Source organism: Pristiophorus japonicus, chromosome 15 (genome assembly GCF_044704955.1).
Source record: "Pristiophorus japonicus isolate sPriJap1 chromosome 15, sPriJap1.hap1, whole genome shotgun sequence".
NCBI lineage: Eukaryota > Metazoa > Chordata > Chondrichthyes > Pristiophoridae > Pristiophorus > Pristiophorus japonicus.
Window position 1 is genome coordinate 186,782,439 of NC_091991.1, and position 22,279 is coordinate 186,804,717.

At 47.8% G+C, this 22,279-nt stretch overlaps 1 protein-coding gene across 1 annotated transcript in view; it reads right to left on the bottom strand.

Moving 5' to 3' along the window:
* The window catches only part of drg2 (developmentally regulated GTP binding protein 2), a 33,670-nt gene extending 23,873 nt beyond the window's left edge, over nt 1-9,797 (bottom strand). The window contains exons 1-6 of the mRNA XM_070901489.1: nt 9,639-9,797; nt 7,560-7,720; nt 5,768-5,857; nt 1,953-2,013; nt 964-1,054; nt 223-295 (exon numbers count right to left, since the gene is read on the bottom strand). Coding sequence (XP_070757590.1) covers nt 223-295; nt 964-1,054; nt 1,953-2,013; nt 5,768-5,857; nt 7,560-7,720; nt 9,639-9,702 — 540 coding nt within the window. The 5' untranslated portion in view covers nt 9,703-9,797. The remainder of the gene's footprint in view (nt 1-222; nt 296-963; nt 1,055-1,952; nt 2,014-5,767; nt 5,858-7,559; nt 7,721-9,638) is intronic.
* Nucleotides 9,798-22,279: the final 12,482 nt, after the last annotated feature.

Genomic DNA, 22,279 nt, shown 5'->3' on the forward strand with positions numbered 1-22,279 from the left:
ACAACTCAAAGCACGTCACAAAAGGCAGAATAAAGACAGCAAGATAGAAATCCAGTTTCTAAAATCACACGTCAATTGAGAAAGACAATAGCAACTCCCATAAACACAAATAGAAGACAGGAAAAAATTACAGCATTTAAAGTTCAGCACTCAAACTGTTCGTCCGAGTTCATCACTGGCAGTTCAACTCCAGACAACCCCCCCAGAAACTACAATCCTCACCTTGAAGTAAATATTGGGTTTAGGCTTGTTTAATCGGATTCCTACAGACTCCAATTCCTTTTCCAGTAAATTCCTAGAGTGAAAAATCCAGTTTAAGTTTGTTCTTTAATATTTGAACAGAGTTTAAAGCAAGTACAACTCTTTGCATGCATCAATATAGAAATTAACCAATCCTATTCCAAACAGTAGTAAGCATGGGATCCTTCCTCGCTATATCGGCTGAGAGAGAGATTGCATTTATATAGCACCTTCCACAAACTGCGGATGCCCAAAGAAGTACTTTTTGAAGTCGAGTCACTGTTGTAATGCAGCGAGACAGGGAAAGTTTCCTGCAGCTGTATTCTTTTGTCCAACTGCAGATCAGCTTCAACTCAAGTTTTGCAAGTTACAAAGTTGTTATTGGCAACTGAGCTGGAGTCAGCTAATGTTAAAATACAACTGCAGGCTGTGTTATTCAAACAGCCAGAGTAATAATACAGCTGTTCTACTTCAGGATATATATAATAGTTAGTGGGTAAAGGGACCATATGATGTTGTACTAAACCAGACAGACAAAAGGTCCCAATCTGTGCTGAATTAAGGAGCAGTAGGGTGCTCCAACAGGAGTCAATATCTGAACTCTTTTCATATTCCACCAACATGCTATATTTCCAGTAATGATTGTGTTTTTTTTTTTAAACCACTGATCATGGACATCCTTGCTGCCTGCACACACACACACACACACACACACACACACACCTCTGCACGTCACCCTTCGTCGCATCAAGCATCATTATTACAACATCTGCTGTCCGAGCAACTGCAATCACCTGTCGTCCACGACCTTTACCTGCAATGGGTTTAAAAATATATATATATTTTAGCAATCTGTCACTCCAGATAAAGTTCAACTACAAACTTGTGCTGGGAAGAAGTTGATTCATAATTTACTTATTGTATTTCCTGAAAGTTGAACAAGTCATTGTCAGAACATAGGTACAGGAGTAGGCCATTCGCTCCCTCGAGCCTGCTCCGCCATTCAATGAGATCATGGCTGATCTTCTACCTCAACTCCACTTTCCCGCCCGATCTCCATATCCCTTGATTCCCTTAATATCCAAAAATCTATTGATCTTTGTCTTGAATATACTCAATGACTGAGCCTCCACAGCCCTTCGGGGTAGAGAATTCCTAAGATTCACCACCCTCTGAGTGAAGAAATTTCTCCTCATCTCAGTCCTAAATGGCCGACCTCTTATTCTGAGACTGTGACCCCTAGTTCTAGACTCCCAAGTTTATTTTCAAGAGGAAGTGAAGAGGAGAAAGGGAAAAAAAGAGGGACCTTTCATAAGAGAACACAATCTAACTTGCATTTGTATCGTGCCTATCCTGATCTCAGAATGCCCCAAATTAATTCATAGACAACCAGGTTATTTTGAAGTATAGTTACTGTCCTAATGTAGGGAATGTATAATCTCCTACACCCACATTATCCATACTTTCAGAGGTGAGTACAAGAAGGTCCAACCAGACATTTTGCTGGATACTGCTGACATTGAATCAGCTTGCTACAAGGCCCATGACCATCATGTGCAAAGGGACTCTGCCCTCCCACCTTCCCCATGGCCCCTCCTCCAATACCGAGGAAGACAGAGTGCAAAACTGAGATTAGGACTTGCAACAGTTTTTCTCATAGGCAGCCTAATTATTACAAAACTTATTGCAACTCAATAAAGACATATACAAACCTTGCGCTGCTCCTTCAATGATACCAGGCAGATCCAAAAGCTGAATGTTAGCTCCTTTATGCTGCATCATAAAAAAAATGACATTATAATTCATTTTAATCCTTATTTTTTTAGCAAATAGTTTCATTTTATGGCTCATGGATCCAGAGATGATTAATTTTTTGGGTGTATTTAATGTCTCTATTAGGATTTCTTAAATTACAGACTAACAGAAGTGGCAGCCAACAATATACAACACAGGAGGTGTGTCTCCAGACTCCCTACCCACCCTGCTCTATGGCTGCCTGTGTAGCAGTACGTGATAACACTCTTTCCATATCTCCTCTACCACCAATAAGGTAGGTCACAACTTTCATCTGCACCTCTCTGACCAATATTGCTGAAATCAGGAAGTTGTGTAGGAAAAGCTTAACTGTGTACTGGTATCCTACCCCCTGTGGCACAGCACATTGGAACTCAAAAGCATTCGTCCTCACGAATCCCCCTACTTCCCCCAACCCAACAAGTACTATGACAACTTTTTCTTAAATCCTCTTGGCTGATCATGTCGTGTGAAAATCGCACTGAGAAAAGAAAAAAAATAACTAAACAAAATTTTAAAAAACATTTACACTGAACATGAGGCTTTTATTCTAACCCGTTAATCCATTTTCCATTGAATAGATATAATTCTTTAAGAACTTAATACAGAAATTATGGGCACACAAACAAAATCAATAGTTTTATAATATTGTTTTAATTCCTGCGTGTTGGGGCTGTGCTGTGGAGGGCGGTGATTACTAATGCCTCAGCAGCACCACCAGTAGGAAATGTGAAGAACTGCAATGGTTTGCAAAGTGCCCATTAAAACATTCGGCCAGGTTTTACTGTAAAAATAATGGTGAAGGGAACAGCACTCACCATTATTTATGTGGATATCAAACAGCAACTTCCAGTGACCGCACATGCGCAGTTAAATGGGAAAATCCCTGTTCCTCTAGAGGCTTTGCCATAACAGTATCTCGCAAGAAACTCACCATTGAAGCACACTGAATGGGGCAAATGTGCTGTACTTAGCAGCTGATATATACAAACTAAACTGGCCAGAAAAAGTTAGGGTTTGCTATTCCAGTCTAAATACCCTTTTAACAGCATGGCAAGTCATAATTACTGCCAAACAACCTTTGCAAATGTCTTCATACTCTTATAAATGGGTCTCCTGCAGTTGAGTGCCTTTGCTTGCGTATAATACAAGAATTATTAAAGTACCCCATTTTGTGTAAAAATAGACCATTGTGTGTTCTGGGTTTTTTGAGATCCTTTCTAGCCACTATATCTAGGCCCCTCATAATTTTATACATCTCACTAAAGTCTCCCCTCAGCCTCCTCTGTTCCACAGAAAGCAAACCCAGCCTATTCAATCTTTCCTCATAGCCAAAATTTTCCAGTCCAGGCAACATCCTCGTAAATCCCCTCTGTACCCTCTCTAATGCAATCACATCTTTCCTATAATGTGGTGACCAGAGCTTTACACAGTACTCTCGCTGTGGCCTAACTAGTGTTTTATACAGTTCAAGCATAACCTCCCTGCTCTTATATTCTATGCCTCGGCTAATAAAGTCAAATATTCTGTATGCCTTCTTAACCACCTTATCTACCTGGCCTGCTACCTTCAGGGATCTGTGGACCTGCACTCCCAGGTCTCTTTGTTCCTCTATACCTGTCAGTGTCCTACCATTTAATGTGTATTTTCCTTGCGTTGTTAGCCCTCTCCAAATGCATTACCTCACACTTCTCTGGATTGAATTCCATTTGCCACTGTTCTGCCCACCTGACTAGTTGATTGATATCTTCCTGCAGCCCAGTTTTCTTCTTCATTATCAACCACACAGCCGATTTTAGTATCATCTCATAACTTCTTAATTATATCCTTAACATTCCAGTCTAAATCATTGATATATACCACAAAAAGCAAGGGACCCAGTACTGAGCCCTGCGGAACCCCACTGGAAACATCCTTCCAGTCACAAACACACCATCAACCATTACCCTTTGCTTCCTGCCTCTGAGCCAATTTTGGATCCAACTTACCACTTTGCCCTGGATCCCATGGGCTTTTACTTTCATGACCAGTCTGCCATGTGGGACCTTATCAAAAGCCTTGTTAAAATCCATATATACATCATACGCACTGCCCTCATCGACCCTCCTGGTTACCTCCTCAAAAAATTCAATCAAATTAGTCAGACACGACCTTCCCTTAACAAATCCACGCTGACTGTCCTTGATTAATCCGTGTCTTTCTAAATGAAGATTTATCCTGTCCCTCAGGATTTTTTACAATAATTTTCCCACCGCTGAGGTTAGGCTGACTGGCCTGTAATTACTCGGTCAATCCCTTTCTCCCTTTTTAAACAAAGATATAATGTTAGCAGTCCTCCAGCACCACACTTGTAGCCAGAGAGGATTGGAAAATGATGGTCAGAGCCTCTGCTATTTCCTCTTTTGCTTCTCTTAACAGCCTAGGATACATTTCATCCGGGCCTGAGGATTTATTCACTTTCAAAGCTGCTAAACCCCTTAATACTTCCTCTCACTATGTTTATTTCATCTAATATTCCACAGTCCTCCTCCCCGATAGCAGTATCTGCATCGCCCCTTTCTTTTGTGAAAACAGACGCAAAGTATTAATTAAGAACCATATCCACGTCTTCTGCCTCCACACACAGATTACCTTTGTGGTCTCTAATCGGCCCTATTCTTTCTCTAATTATCTTCTTGCTCTTAATGTATTTATAAAACATCATTGGGTTTTTCTTGAGTTTACTTGCCAAAAAATGTTCATGCTCTCTCTTTGCTTTCTTAATTTCTTTTTTAATTGCACCCCTGCCCTTTCTGTACTCCTCTCGGGTTTCTGCAGTATTGAGCCCTCAGTATCATCAGCCTCCCTTTTTTTCTTTACCCTACCCTGTATGCCCCTTGACATCCAAGGGCTCTAGGTTTGTTAGTCCCACCCTTTTTCTTTAAGGGAACGTACTTGCTCTGAACCCTCCGATCTCCCCCTTGAATGCCTCTCACTGCTCTGACACTGATTTACCTTCCAGTAGCTGTTTCCAGTCCACTTTGGCTAAATCACATCTCAGCTTAGGAAAATTGGCTTTTCCCCCAATTGAGAACTTTTATTCCTGTTCTAACTTTATCCTTTTCCATAACTACCCTAAATCTAACTGAATTATAATCACTAGCACCAAAATGCTCTCCCACTGATGCCCCTTCCACTTGCCTAGCTTCAGTCCAGAACCGCCCGCTCCCTTGTAGGGCTTGCTACGTATTGGCTAAAAAAGTTCTCCTGAATGCATTTTAGGTCTGCACCCTCTGTACCTTGGAGAAGATTGGTGAAACATGAAAGAAACCTCTTGCTACCCCATAACTTGGAGCAAATTACTTCAATGTTAATGTTTTGTAATGGAGGAAAGGAGATCTAATAAAAACAGTAATATAAATTGGAAATAACTGCAAGGGAGCTGAAAGGGAATGTTCCGAGGTACTCCATAATGCTGTAAACGACAATGACTCCAGTCTAGTTGCTTCAGGAATGAATATGAATTTAATCACAAGCCGATGAGTTCCACAAATAACCGAGGTTTGAAGCTTAAAAAACACAACCACATCTAGTTAGAATTCAATCACGATGAATAGTGTGCATTCTTCTGCTGAGGAGATGTCAGGATCAAAGCACAACACCAACTACCATCCACCCGGTGCACATACAAAGATCCAGTATAGTTTAATCTTACTAAGATCAGGATAAATAACCAGATTAGAGAATTGCTGACCTCTATAACACCTGGGATACAGGTAAGGGTTGTGAATTCATACGAAGCTGCTTCACTTGCAGTGGAAGTCATCAAACTCAAGAACGTAGACTGAAAGACAAGTATTTGGCACAACTTAAGAAAAATTTAAAGTGTGAGCTCATCATAAGAGAAAGGTACAAAGCTTCAATTTAATATTGGCTAATTAGCAACAGTTTAAGTTAGTTTTCTAGGTTATTAGGAAGCTTATTTTTTTCATAAATAAATGTTTGATTTTTCTCCTCACACTCCCGTTTCCCGAGTCTGGAGTTGGGTGCTGCTTTCGAGCAAAGATGACCCAAGATCCTTCCATATATCAGGCGATCCGTGTTTATATAGCACCTTATTAATCTCTTAAATGTTTCAAAGCACTTCATATATAGGAATTATTTTGAAAATTCTTTAAATATCACGGGATCTTTAATGTCCACCTGAACCATTGGAAACAGTCGCGTTTCAATGTAACATTTTATCCGAATGATAAGGCAAACATCTGACCTAGAGGCAATACTGCTCCCAAATGTGCCAAGTTATCAGGTATATATAACACATTTCATTGTGACTAAGGATAAGCAAGTTCAATGGGGTTCAAAGTTTACATCGTCAAAGGCTAAAACACATGCTGCCACCAAGTTATCACAGAATCTTATATATTATAATGGGTGACTCTCCGCCCTCCTTTCTTGCTCTGTTTTTCAATTTCATAGTCACTGGCAGCGAGGGGGAGGGGTGGCGAGGGGGACGGGTGGCGAGAGGGAGGGGTCGAGAGAGGAAGAGGAGGGGCAAGGGGGAAGAAGGGGAGGGGCAAGGGGGAAGAAGGGGAGGGGCAAGGGGGAAGAAGGGGAGGGGGCGGGGAGAGGGAGAGTGAACGGGCCGCGCTCAAGACTTCCGGCGGGCGCTAAACGTGAGGGAGGCCCGAGTCCGATCTTCGCTCTGGTAGCCCATTCGGCCAGGGCTAGGGGTGGGGTGCTTCGGGCCCCTCCCTCGCAGCCTCGGGGGTCCCTCCCACACAGCCTCGAGGGCGAGGAGCTGCTGCACTTGTGTGCACACTCTAGCGCGCATGTGCCGAGGTCCAGGTACTGTTTTCAGCTCAGGAACCTGGCTCCGCCCTCCACGCGTTCTTCTGCGCTACGCCAAGGGCCTGGATCGACCGGACGGAGGCGAGAATACCAAGGTAAATAATAGGCGCGTTTCTGATCTAAAAAGTCAGCACACCACACGGAAATGCGCCATTCTAACCCTGGGAGCAAACTTGGGCCCAATGGGTGGTAGAAGTTTGGAACTCTCTTTCGCAAACGGCAATTGATGTTAGCTCAATTGTTAATTGTAAATCTGAGATTGATAGCATTTTGTTAACTGAACGTGTTAAGGGATATGGACCAAAGGTGGGTGTTTGGAGTTCGGTCACAGATCAGCCATGATCTCACTGAATGGCAGAACAGGCTCGAGGGGCTCAATGGTCCCCTCCTGTTCCTATGTTAAAGTTTACTCACACTGGATAAAAAAATCTGCTCCCAAAATAGGAAATGCATAGCAACATAGTCAGCAAGTGCGGCAGGTTCATGTCTTGGGTGTGATCATTCATGAATTGCTTTCCAAAAGTAATACGACCGCTCTCTCTGTATTTCAGGTGTTGGCTGAACAGCTGTGCATTTTCGCCATTTATTCTAGTTTGTCCCACTAACCCTGAACAGCTCATGTTTATCCAAGAGGACAATATTATTATGTGAAGAATGAGAACTAATAAGAACGTGGCAGCTTAACTTGTTCTTACCTTACCCACAGAAGGGAATCCTATCAATGCTACCCTAGCATCTCCTGATTTCATCACATCAAAGCCTTCCCCTTTGGATCCTGCCGACTTTGGGGGTTCTAACAGCTGTGCTCTGTACTTAGCTAGCTTGGCCTTTAACAAGCCCAGATGGTATTCAGTGGCTGTAAAACACCAATCACATTATGGTCAGTCATCAGTTGTATTTAGCAGATTTGGTACCAATACACAAGAGAATAAAAATACTTAAAGCCAAGATAATATGTGTTGTGTATAATACTCTTAACTCTCCCTCTCAAATGGCAACTGTCAGTACCAGCGACAGACCTGTAACTACTGTACTTCACCCCAACATTCGACTGCTCAAAAGGCTCTCTCCAGATGCAACCCAAGTTTAGAATGAAGAAACCCAAAGACTATACCATTTACCTCCATGTCACACACACGCCATGGCTTGGACATATAATTCTGTTAGATATACAGTATCTACATAGTGTAATATAAAGTGTACAGCCTGTTCTTATGTAAAAGGTGGATATAGCATATGGAGTGCATTATATATAGTTTACATGATGTGTGGAAAGTATTATATGTAGAGCATTTTATATACTGTGTATAAACCGTGTATGTGCTGTGTACTATACAGCGAATAGAGTGTGGGTTATTGTAAACACTCTATAGGCCATGGGTCACTGTATATAATCTATAGGGTGGGCTCACTGTACAGTCTATAGGGTGGGCTCACTGTACACAGTCTATAGGTGCGGGCTCACTGTACACAATCTATAGGGTGTGGGCTCACTGTATACAATCTATAGGGTGTGGGCTCACTGCACACAGGCTATAGGGCAGGCTCACTGTACACAATCTATAGGATGTGGGCTCAATATACACAATCTATAGGGTGGACTCACTGTACAGTCTATAGGGTGGGCTCACTGTACACAATCTATAGGGTGTGGGCTCACTGTACACAATCTATAGGGTGTGGGCTCACTGTACACAATCTATAGGGTGTGGGCTCACTGTACACAGGCTATAGGGCAGGCTCACTGTACATAGTCTATAGGGTGTGGGCTCACTGTACACAGTCTATAGGGCGGGCTCACTGTACACAGTCTATAGGGCGGGCTCACTGTACACAGTCTATAGGGTGGGCTCACTGTACACAATCTATAGGGTGGGCTCACTGTACACAATCTATAGGGTGGGCTCACTGTACAGTCTATAGGAGGTGGGCTCACTGCACACAGTCTATAGGGTGGGCTCACTGTACAGTCTATAGGAGGTGGGCTCACTGTACACAATCTATAGGGTGGGCTCACTGTACAGTCTATAGGAGGTGGGCTCACTGCACACAGTCTATAGGGTGGGCTCACTGCACACAGTCTATAGGGTGGGCTCACTGTACACAGGCTATAGGGTGGGCTCATTGTACACAGGCTATAGGGTGTGGGCTCACTGTACACAGTCTAGGGTGGGCTCACTGTACACAGGCTATAGGGTGTGGACTCACTGTACACAATCTATAGGGTGGGCTCACTGTACACAATCTATAGGGTGGGCTCACTGTACACAATCTATAGGGCGTGGGCTCACTGTACACAAACTATAGGGCAGGCTCACTGTACACAATCTATAGGGCGGGCTCACTGTACACAATCTATACGCCGGGCTCACTGTACACAGTCTATAGGGTGTGGGCTCACTGTACAGTCTATAGGGTGGGCTCACTGTACACAGGCTATAGGGTGGGCTCACTACACAATCTATAGGGTGGGCTCACTGTACACAATCTATAGGGTGGGCTCACTGTACACGGGCTATAGGGTGGGCTCACTGTACACAGGCTATAGGGGGTGGGCTGACTGCACACAGTCTATAGGGTGGGCTCACTGCACACAGGCTATAGGGTGGGCTCACTGTACACAGGCTATAGGGTGGGCTCACTGTACACAATCTATAGGGTGGGCTCACTGTACTCAGTCTATAGGGTGGGCTCACTGTACTCAGTCTATAGGGCGGGTCTATACAATGTGTCGGGTGTTTACCGCGGCCTGTGTTTAATTCCCGGATTCCGACCTTTGTTTTTCTGGGTCCGCGAGATTTCTTTCTCGATTTCCGAGATTTTCTCCAGGATCCCCATGGCGGCCGCGGCTTCTGTGGCGGAATCTTCTCGGAGCTTCTGGAAACTTCGCGCCTGGCCGACCGGAAACGGAAACACAACCTGAGCCGGCGGTGCAACCTGGGAAGGTTCCCAGGCCCGAGATGAGGACTTTGGTTCCGGAGCTCCGACTGAGGGGGCGTGGCCAGATGGGCCGGGGCTGGGGGAGGGGCCGAGGGCGGGGCTGGGGGAGGGACCAGGGCTGGGGGAGGGGGCAGGGTGGGGCTGGGGGAGGGGCCGGGGCCAGAGTGGGGCTGGGAGAGGGGCCAGGGCGGGAGAGGGGCCAGGGCGGGGCTGGGGGAGGGGCAGGGCTGGGGGAGGGGCCGGGGCGGTGCTGGGGGAGGGGCCGGGGCGTGGGGCAGGGCCAGAGCGGGGCTGGGGGAAGGGCAGGGCCAGGCTGGGGGAGGGGCCAGGACAGGGCAGGGGAAGGGCCAGGGTGGGGCTGGGGGAGGGGCCGTTGCGGGGCTGGGGGAGGGGTAGGGCCAGGGCGGGGCTGGGGGAGGGGCGGCGGGGCTGGGGGAAGGGCAGGGCCAGGGCGGGGCTGGGGGAAGGGCAGGGCCAGGGCGGGGCTGGGGGAGGGGCAAGGACGGGGCTGCGGGAGGGGCCAGGACGGGGCTGGGGGAGGGGCCAGGACGGGGCTGGGGGAGGGGCCAGGACGGGGCTGGGGAAGGGCCAGGGCGGGGCTGGGGGAGGGGCGGCGGGGCTGGGGGAAGGGCAGGACCAGGGCGGGGCTTGGGGAGGGGCCAGGGCGGGGCTGGGGGAGGGCCAGGGCGGGGCTGGGGGAAGGGCAGGGCCAGGGCGGGGCTGGGGGAGGGGCCAGGACGGGGCAGGGGAAGGGCCAGGGTGGGGCTGGGGGAGGGGCCAGGACGGGGCAGGGGAAGGGCCAGGGTGGGGCTGGGGGAGGGGCCGGTGCGGGGCTGGGGGCAGGGTGGGGCTGGGGGAGGGGTCAGGACGGGGCAAGGGAAGGGCCAGGGCGGGGCTGGGGGCAGGGGGAGGGGCCGGTGCGGGGCTGGGGGAGGGGTAGTGCTGGTCCGCTGAAACTAACAATAAGAATAAAACGGTTGAAACGTCACAGCCCGCCCAGAGGGTCTGGCAAACCCTCCTCACCAACAGCGGGCACTTGTGCCAACATTGGGAGAGCTGTCCCACAGACTAGTCAAACCACAACCTGACATCGTCATGCTCACAGAATCATACCTTTCCACCAATGTCCCAGACTCCTCCATCACATACGTATGATGTAGTGTATATGGATTTTAGCAAGGCTTTCGATAAGGTCCCACATGGCAGACTGGTCACGAAGGTAAAAGCCCATGGGATCCAGGGCAAAGTGGCAAGTTGGATCCAAAATTGGCTCAGAGGCTGGAAGCAAAGGGTAATGGTTGATGGGTGTGTTTGTGACTGGAAGGATGTTTCCAGTGGGGTTCCGCAGGGCTCAGTACTGGGACCCTTGCTTTTTGTGGTATGTATCAACGATTTAGATTTGAATACAGGGAGTATGATTAAGAAGTTTGCAGATGACACTAAAATTAGCTGTGTGGTGATAATGAAGAGGAAAGTCATGGGCTGCAGGAGGATATCAATCTACTGGTCAGATGGGCAGAGCAGTGGCAAATGGAATTTAATTCAGAGAAGTGTGAGGTGATGCACTTTGGGAGGGCTAATAAGGAAAGGGTGTACACATTAAACAGTAGGCCACTTAATAATGTAGATGAACAAAGAGACCTTGGAGTGCTTGGCCACAGATCCCTGAAAGTAGCAGGCCAGGTGGATAAGGTGGTTAAGAAGGCATACGGAATGCTTGCCTTTATTGGCCGGGGCATAGAATATAAGAGCAGGAAGGTTATGCTTAAATTGTATAATACATTAGTTAGGCCACAGTATTGCGTGCAGTTCTGGTCGCCGTATTATAGGAAGGATGTGATTGCACTGGAGAGGGTGCAGAGGAGATTTACTAGGATGCTGCCTGGAATGGAGAATCTTAGCTATGAGGACAGACTGGATAGGCTGGGTTTGTTCTCATTGGAACAGAGGAGGTTGAGAGGAGACCTCATTGAGGTGTACAAAATATTGAGGGGCCTGGACATAGTGGATAGTAAGGGTCTATTTCCATTGGTGGAGGGGTCTATTACGAGGGGGCATAGTTCTAAGGTAGTTGGTGGAAGGTTTAGAGGGGATTTGAGGGGGGGCTTCTTTACGCAGAGGGTTGTGGGGATCTGGAACTCGCTGCCTGGAAGAGTGGTGGATGCAGAAACCTCACTACTTTTAAGAGATGGTTGGATGGGCACTTAAAGTGCAGTAACCTGCAGGGTTACGGACCTAGAGCTGGTAATTGGGATTAGACTAGATGACCTTTTGTTGGACGGTGCAGATATAATGGTAAGTACTGCAGGGAATAGAATACAGCCAGGGTGATCTCCTGGACTAGTGTCGATCGCCTGGATGGGTCGGAGAGGAATTTTCCCAGATTTTTTTCTCCCTAAATTGGCCTGGGTTTTTATCTGGTTTTTGCCTCTCCCAGGAGATCATATGGCTCCGGTTGGGGTGGAGTGTAGAATGTTTCAGAATAAGGGGTGTATTATGTATGTAACTATGTAATACTTGCCACTGGAGGGTGCGACTGGTGAAGTCCTAATAATCACCTTCACACACGTGCAGAGCCAGTATAAAAGGTTGGCTGCCATGTTGTTTAGACACTCTGGAGTTGTAATAAAGAAGACTATTACACTAGCTCACAGTACTCTGCCTCATGGAGTTCTTCTATACACAACAACTGGCGACAAGTAACAGAATACGAATCTTCACGCAACCATGGCTGCCGTTGGAATATTGGAGATTCGTAGAGGGTAATGATTGGGAAGCCTTCGTCGAGCATCTCGACCAGTACTTCATGGCCAATGAGCTGGAAGGAGACACTAACGCGGCCAAGCCCAGGGCTGTTCTCCTCACCGTCTGTGGGCCTCATCAAGAATCTGCTCGCACTGACAAAACCAATGGAGAAGGAATATACAGAGTTGTGCACGCTGGTTCGGGATCACCTCAAGCCGAAGGAGAGTATCCTCATGGCCAGATATCGTTTTTACACGCACCATCGCTCCGGGGGCAGGACCTGGCGGATTATGTCGCCGACCTGAGACGCCTCACGGGACCTTGCAATTTTGGAGCTGCATTGGGACAAATGCTGCGGGCTTTTTCGTGCTGGGCATCAGCCACGAGGTCATTCTTCGAAAGCTGCTGACTACCGAAACCCTAGACCTGAGCAGGGCCATCGCGATCGCCCAGGCATGCATGGCCACGGGCGATAACACCAAACAGATATCTTCTCAACATCGAAGCTCACCGGCAAGTACTGTGCATAAAACGACATCGCGAGCAGGCCGAACTGCATATGGCAGGGCCTATGCGCCTGCGGCTGCAAGACCCGTGATGACTCAGAGTCCGCCATCGGGGGTGAATGTGAATCTATTAGCACCGTGTTGGCGCTGCGGGGGTAATCATCGGGCCCATCAATATCGATTCAAGCACTACGTGTGCAAAGGCTGCAAAACGATCGGGCACCTCCAGCGAATGTGCAAAGGTGCTGTGACTCACCACATGGCAGAGGATGATCGATCCGGTGTGGATCACGCAGCACAGGCAACTCAACCCGAGGAAGAAGTGTATGGGGTACATTCACCACCAAGAACCCTCCTATAATGCTGAAAGTCAAATTAAATGGAGTTTCAGTATCCATGGAGTTGGACACGGGTGCGAGTCAATCAACAATGAGCCAGAAGGCTTTCAAGAAACTGTGGGGCAATAAAGCACAAAGGCCCAAACTGAGCCCGATTAATGCAAAGCTGCGTACCCACACCAAAGAGCTCATACCAGTCATTGGAAGTGTGGCAGTGAAGGTATCGTATGATGGAGCTGTGCATGACCTATCATTGTAGATTGTTCCAGGCAATGGCCTAATGCTGTTCGGCAGAACCTGGCTAGAAAAGATTGGGTGGAATTGGAACGACATTAAAGCACTGTCTTCAGTGGATGAAGCCCCATGTGCCCAAGTGCTGAGCAAGTTTCCCTCGCTATTCGAACCAGGCATCGGCAACTTCACAGGCGCCAAGGTACAGATCCATCTAGGCTCCGATGCACGGCCCGTCCATCACAAGGCTCGGACAGTTCCGTACATGATGAAGGAGAAAGTCGAGATCGAACTGGACAGACTCCAATGCGAAGTAATCATATCGGCAGTCGAGTTCAACGAGTGGGTCAGTTCAATTGTTCCGGTGTTGAAAAGCGATGGCACGGTCAGAATCTGCGGAGGCTACAAGGTAACGATTAACCGAGTCTCACTACAGGACCAGTATCCGCTGCCCAAGGCGGATGACCTGTTCACAATGTTAGTGGGGGGGAGTCGTTCACCAAGTTGGATCTAACCTCCACCTACATGACACAGGAGCTGGCTGAATCTTCAAAAAGACTGATGTGCATCAACACACACAAAGGACTGTTTATATTCCACAGGTGCCCTTTCGGGATTCGATCGGCTGCAGCCATTTTCCAGAGAAACATGGAGAGTTTGCTGAAATCTGTTCCGCGCACCGTTGTGTTTCAAGACGACATCCTGATCACCGGTCGTGACACCATCGAACATCTACACAACCTGGAAGAGGTCCTAAGTCACCTAGACAGAGTGGGATTCAGGCTGAAATGCTCCAAGTGTGTTTTCCTGGCGCCAGAAGTCAAGTTTTTGGGGAGGAGGATCGCAGCAGACGGACTCAAAGACAGAGGCCATTAAGAATGCACCCAGACCACAGAATGTGATGGAGCTGCGTTCGTTCCTGGGACTCCTCAACTATTTCGGTAACTTTCTACCCGGGTTGAGCACGTTGCTAGAGCCTTTGCACATGTTGCTACGTAAGGGTGACGACTGGATTTGAGGCAAATCTCAAGACACAGCCTTTGAGAAGGCCAGGAATCTGCTATGTTCAAATAAGTTACTTGTACACTATGACCCATGTAAACGTTTAGTGCTAGCTTGTGATGCCTCATCGTACGGGGTCGGCTGTGTGTTACAGCAAGCCAATGTATCGGGCAACCTCCAGCCGGTTGCATACGCACCTAGAAGTCTGTCTAAGGCTGAGAGAGCCTATAGTATGGTCGAGAAAGAGGCGTTAGCATGTGTATGCGGGGTTAAGAAAATGCAACAATACCTGTTTGGACTTCGGTTGGAGCTTGAAACAGACCACAAGCCGCTCATTTCGCTGTTTTCAGAAAGCAAAGGTATAAATACCAATGCTTCATCCCGCATCCAAAGATGGGCACTGACATTATCCGCTTATGACTATAGACTATAGAGGGAGCAGCCTGCGGCGGCCCAGCCTGGAAATCGGCACGGTCCCGGCCTACAAGACCATCAGCAGGCCGGGGCCATTGGAGGGAGCAGCATGCGGCAGCATACCACTGCAGGAGGGTGACGGCTGCGAAGTCCGGTCGCTGATTGCAGTGCGGGCAGGCACAGCAGGAGGAGCGAAGGAGCGGCAAGAGTTTGTAGAAGGAAGTGACCGGGGCCCAGGAGAAGCAAGGGCAGCACGAGCCAGCCCACACTGCGATATGTGTGCGTGTTCGGTCCGTGCACACATAGGTACACAGAGGTGGTCTCCAATAGTCTTGGGTAATCCTTGCCACTGGACCAAGACCTAGCTCTGTCAAGCCCGTGTCGTGGCTGATGTGCAACGGCCACCACACGTTACAAAAATCCACGCACAGGCATCTTCCACCCTCCAAGATGTAGTTCGGGATCTGGAATATTTGGTCCTTCATTGAAACACCTGTGAACTCATCCTTTTTGGCGTGGAAGCAAGTCATCCTCGCTTCGAGGGACTGCCTATGATGATGATTATGTTATCCACCACAGACCAGGCACTGAAAACTGTGCCGATGCTCTCAGCCGGCTACCATTAACAACCAATGGGGTTGAAATGGCGCAGCCCGCAGAATTGCTACTGGTCATGGATGCTTTTGAGAGCGAGGGGTCACCCGTCACAGCTCGCCAGATCAGAACCTGGACCAGCCAGGATCCTGTGCCATCATTCGTAAAGAGTTACGTCCTAAATGGAAACTGGTCGGCTGTTCCCGAGGAAATTCAAGATGAAATTAAGCCGTTTCACCGACGCAAATATCGGATTGTCTCTTATGGGGTAATCGCGTGGTTTTGCCAAAAAAAGGCAGGGAAACGTTTATACGTGTCCTACACAGTACCTACCCAAGCATTGTCATGGTGAAGGTAATTGCCAGGTCGCATGTTTGGTGACCCGGCATTGACTCGGACTTGGAGTCATGCGTGCATCAGTGCAACATTTGCTCGCAACTAAGCAATGCACCAAGGGAGGCTCCACTGAGTCTGTGGTCATGGCCCTCCAAACCCTGGTCCAGGAAAGATGCTTTTAGTAGTAGTGGACACTTACTCCAAATGGATTGAATGTGTAATCATGTCATCCAGCACATCCACAGCCACCTCCGGGCCATGTTCGCCACCCATGGCTTGCCCGACGTCCTTGTCAGCGACAATGGACCGTGTTTTACCAGCTCGTAATTCAACGAGTTTATGAGCCACAATGGCATCAAGCATGTCAGGTCTGCTCCGTTTAAGCCCGCGTCTAACAGAGCGGGCAGTCCAAACAATCAAACAGAGCATGAAACACGTGACGGACGGCTCCCTGCAGACCCGCATGTCTCGCATTCTGCTCAGTTACCAGGCGCGACCCCACTCGCTTACCAGGGTTCCCCCGGCAGAATTGTTAATGAAGAGAGCACTCAAAACCAGGCTCTCCCTAGTCCACCCGGATCTCAATGATCATGTGGAAACCCGCAACACCACAGAACATGTACCACGATCGCGAGGCTGTTTCACGTGACATTGATGTTAACGACCCTGTGTTTGACCTGAATTACAGTCATGGTCCCAAGTGGGTTACTGGCACTGTTTCGGCCAAGGAAGGGAATAGGATGTTCATAATTAAACTGTTAAACTCATCAAGATTCATGGCGAGGCCCTCGACAACGTGGACCATTTCCCATATGTCGGGAGCCTCTCAACAAAGGCAGACATTGATGCGGAGATTCAACATCGCCTCCAATGCGCCAATGCAGCCTTCGGCCGTCTGAGGAAAAGAGTGTTTGAAGACCAGGCCCTCAAATCTACCACCAAGCTCATGGACTACAGGGCTGTATTAATTCCCGCCCTCCTGTATAGATCTGAGGCATGGACGATGTATAGAAGGCACCTCACGTCGCTGGAGATATATCACCAACTATGTCTCCGCAAGATCCTGCAAATCTCCTGGGAGGACAGGCGCACCAACATCCCCAGTATTGAAACACTGACCACACTCTATCAGCTTCGCTGAGGGGGCCACATAGTTCACGTGCCAGATAAGAGACTCCGTAAGCAAATGCTTTATGCGGAGCTCTTTCATGGTAAACGAGCCAAAGGTGGGCAGTGGAAGCGTGACAAGGATACCCTCAAAGCCTCCCTAGTAAAATGTGACATAACCACTGCCACCTGGGAGACCCTGGCCGAAGACTGCCCAAGGTGGAGAAAGTGCATCCGGGAGGGCGTTGAGTTCTTCAAGTCTCAATGCCGTGAGCATGAAGAGGACAGGCGCAGGCAGCAGAAGGAGCACGCGGCAAACCAGCCCCACCCACCCCTTCCCTCGACAAATGTCTGTCCCACCTGTGACAGGGTCTGTGGTTCTCGTATCGGACTGTTCAGCCATCAGAGAACTCACTTTGGGAGTGGAAGCAAGTCTTCCTCGATTCCGAGGGACTGCCTATGATATGGTTAAATGGCCAAACGTGCAGAAAGCATTTAGATCAGACCAAATTGCAACTTGAAGAGGACATCATCATCGGCGATCCGTCAACACACACCCAACCAGCAATCGAACTCGCTGTTTGATGGGCCGAAATGGCCTCTTTCTGCGCTGTAAATTTCTATGTTTCCAGCATCAACCCTGGGAATGTCCTGGCCCACCGGCAGGACAGACCCACCAGGGAATGGCGGGTCAGTGGTATACAGTCGGTGGGAGTCCTCAACATTGACTCCGGACCCCATGAAGTCTCCTGACTTCAGGTCAAGCATGGGCAAGGAAACCTGCTGATTACCACCTACTGCCCTCCCTCAGCTGTTGCTCAGAGGCTAAGACATTCGCCTCTGAGTCAGAAAGTTGTGGGTTCAAGTCCCACTCCAGGAAACTGAGCACATAAATCTCGGCTGACACTCCAGTGCAGTGCTGAGGGAGCACTGCACTGTCGGAGGTGCTGCCTTTCGGACGAAGTCCCATCTACACATTGAGGACACCCTCCAGCAGAATTGTATTCCACCAAAATCTGTAACCTCATGGCCCGGCATATCCCTCACTCTACCATCAAGCCAGGGGACCAACCCTGGTTCAGAGACTGGGTATTCTGCGGCAAGTGTCCCATCTCTTGACTCCCCAAAGCCTTTCCACCATCTACAAGGCACAAGTCAGGAGCGTGATGGAATACTCCCCACTTGCCTGGATGAGTTTCAGCTCCAACACTTGGGAAGCTCGACACCATCCAGGACAAAGCAGCCCTTTGGCACCCCATCCACCACCTTCAACATTCACTCCCTCCACCATCGGCGCACCGTGGCTGTAGTGTGTACCATCTACAAGATGCACTGCAGCAACTTGCCAAGGCTTCTTCAGCAGCACCTCCCAAACCCGTGACTGCTACCGCCTAGAAGGACAAGGGCAGCAGGCGCATTTGAGCACCATCACCTGCAAGTTCCCCTCCAAGTTACACACCATCTTGACTGAGAAATATATCGGCCGTTCCTTCATCGTCTCTGGGTCACAATCCTGGAACTCCCTCCCTAACAGCACTGTGGGAGCACCTTCACCACACTGCAGCAGTTCAAGAAGGCGGCTCACCACCACCTGGAATACCTAGGCTCTGACCTGCTCTTGTTGCCACAGTATTTATATAGCTGGTTCAGTTAAGTTTCTGGTCAATGGTGAGTCCAAGGATGGGGGAAGGTCATAGATGAAGAATCTGAAGCTGGTTGGGCCTAGGATAGTGCCGAGGAACTCCTGCAGCGATGCCCTGGGGCTGGGATGATTGACCACCGACCACCACAACCATCTCCCCTTGTGCTCGGTATGATTCCAGCCAGTGGAGAGTTTTCCCCCTGATTTCCATTGACTTCAGTTTTACTAGGGCTCCTTCATGCCACACTCAGTCAAATACTGCCTTGATATCAAGGGCAGTCACTCTCACCTTACCTCTGGAATTCAGCTCCTTTGTCCATGTAGGGACCAAAGCTGTAACGAGGTCTGGAGCCGAGTGGTCCTGCTAGAACTCAAACTGAGCATCGGTGAGCACGTTATTGGTAAATGCCGCTTGATGGCACTGTTAACGAAACCTTCCATCGCTGTGCTTATGATTGAGAGTAGGCTGATGGGATGGTAATTGGTCAGGTTGAATTTGTCCTGCTTTTTGTGGACAGGACATACCAGGACTATATTCTACTTTTTCGGGTAGATGTCAGTGTTGTAGCTGTACGTAACAGCATACTGAGTCAGTCGGTTGTGGGTTCAAGTCCCACTTCAGGGACTTGAGCACATAAATCTAAGTTGACACGCCAGTGCAGTGCTGAGGCAGTGTTGTACTGTCAGAGGTGACATCTTTCGTATGAGATGTTAAACCGAGGCCCCATCTGCCCTCTCAGGTGAACGTAAAAGATCCCATGGCACTATTTCGAAGAAGAGCAGGGGAGTTATCCCCGGTCTCCTGGCCAATATTTATCCCTCAATCAACATAAGAAAAACAGATTAGCTAGTCATTATCACACTGCTGTTTTTGGGAGCTTGCTGTGCGCAAATTGGCTGCCACGTTTCCCACATTACAACAGTGACTACATTCCAACTTCATTGGCTGTAAAGCACTGAGACATCAGGTGGTCGTGAAAGGCGCTATATAAATGCAAGTCTTTCTTTCTTTGGCTAGTGCGGATAGTTCTGGAGCACAAGTCTTTAGCACGACAGCCAGTTGACTAGACTCACTCTTTGCTGTATCCAATGCACCCAGGTTTCTTAATATCACACAGAGTGAATCAAATTAGTTGAAGACTGGCATCTGTGGTAATGGGGACTTCAGGAGACTGAGATGGGTCATCCACTCGGTCCTTCTGGATGAAGATGTTTCAAATGCTTCAGTCTAGTCTTTTGCACTCATGCTTGGGCTCCACCATTATTGAGGATGGGGCTGTTTGTGGAGCCGCCTCCTCCAGTTAGTTGTTTAATTGTCCACCACCATTCACGACTGGATGTGGCAGGACTGCAGAACTTGTACCTGATCCGTTGATTGTGCGATCACGTAGCTGTCTATAGCATGCTGCTTCTGTCGTTCAGCATGCCAATAATCCTGTGTTGTAGCTTCACCAGGTTGGCACCTCATTTTCAGGTACGCCTAGTGCTGCTCCTGGCATGCTCTCCTACACTCTTCGCTGAATCAGGATTGGTCCTCTGGCTTGATGGTGAGGGGAGGAGTGATATGCCGCACCATGAGGTACAGATTGTGGTGGTTGCTATTAATGGGACACAGCACCTCATGTACAACCAATTATGAGCAATGATCCCTTTAATTTTCCTTTGAACCACGTGGCCCGTTTAACGGGGTGCGTGGTCCATTCAAAATTCAATGCATACACAGTTTTTTCAATTTAAAAACCGCTCACCAGCTGCACAGGGCCCCTTGAGCGGTAACTGGTTCGATCTGTTAATCTATCCCACTTAGCACTCACTTTGCATCTATAAAGCTGACCACTATAACAGGAAAATTACAGGGAAGGACCCCCCTATATCAAAATGAAACATACAGTAAGGTTTTTCATCACTCCTGCAAACTTCAAAAATCAGTTGAAGAGGACAAAGTGACCAGATAGGCTCACCATCAAGTCAAGGGGCTCACTCCAAAGCCAATCAGGTCCTGTCACCATTCTGCAACCATTGAAAGCTGTGCTGAAAGTTGACTGCAAATGGATGCAGTCTCTAGTCCTGCGGTTGGCACTTCTGGTTGGATGATTCCTGAATGTTTCATCACATGACCTCATGCCTCCAACCACCCTATCCAGATAATTGTTCCCCATCTGCAATATTTCATAAACAAAAAAAGTGTTCAAATAAAAGTTAAAAATCCCACAATTTTGCTTTAATGCCTCTATGATTGAGGTCCTGGGTTGTTGAAGCAGTATGCTGGAGATTAATCTTTAATTCCTGGAGATAATGTGGAGGGTTGGCGACCCTATCTACCACGCATTAAAGGCTGCACTCTTGTAACAATTGCAAACCATCTACCATCTCATGTTCACACCAAGACTCCACTCAAGGAACCTAAAATTGTGTATACACACCACTTTGAAACTCCAGGCATTGCATTTCAGTCTCCGAGTGTCTCCAGCAGTAAACTAATTCATCAACCCAAATCTGTGGAGACGAATTTGAACATTTTTTGAGATAGGATAGCGTTGATCTTTCTAATGCATATTTTAACAAATAACGTGAATCATTTTATTGAATTGTTCTTTCACTGACTGTGTGGGGATGCTCAGTATTGCATTCAATGGCAAGCTGTGGATATTTTTTCAGGAATTTGGGATTCTACACTGGTAGTTTTAATATACATATACTCCAGCAACTAAAAAAACAATAATGCTCAGAAAAAATTACTGAAGCTCCACATTAATATTCTCAGAGATGAGGGTTTCTAAACCTTTGATAAATCAGTATATCCAAGTCCAAAAGTTGAGATTCAGTTTTATTGCTGCTATTTAGACCAAAGATACTTCAGAGTAACCGTTAGCAACAAAAGTGCTAGCATCGTATGTTCCAGACACTCCTTTAATACAGGCTGCCATCGGTCCCTATGAGAGGTACAATTGGATCCATATTTCTCCTCACAATACTGAAGGCTCAGATGGTTCTGAACACAAACAGCTCAGGTGGTTTTATGCATTCAAGCATTTTTTCCGAGATGCGGCTCACGTGTCACTGGTTGCAGTGTCTCACTATAGTGTTGATAATACTGCTCATACACGGAGCAGTTTTTGCTGTTATTATAGCTCTAGGTTGACCTGTTCTAGCTCGATACTGAAAATGGTAAAGCCCATTAAATGTTGCTTACTGCTGAACCAGTGATGTTACTGGGCTGATTTAACAAATTGGTACCTTATGCTTTAGACAAAATGAGCTTTAATGGGGCTATACACTTTTACGATCATCTTAATTCAGAGACCTCTCCTTTTCACCACTGGTACTTCACACTACTCTTTATAAAGCTCCAAATATTCCTCCAGATAAATCTAGAATTGTCCTGATGGATATCAAGGTGCCCAGTGTAGTTTTGTGATGAGTTAATGGGTTCACTTTAATATTTTACTGTGCTAATATTGTAAGTATTCCTATTCCAATTACTAGGGCGCAGGCAGGGAGGGAGACAACATTCAAATAAAACCCAATTCCATCAAAGGGAAAAAGAATCCAAACTCAAA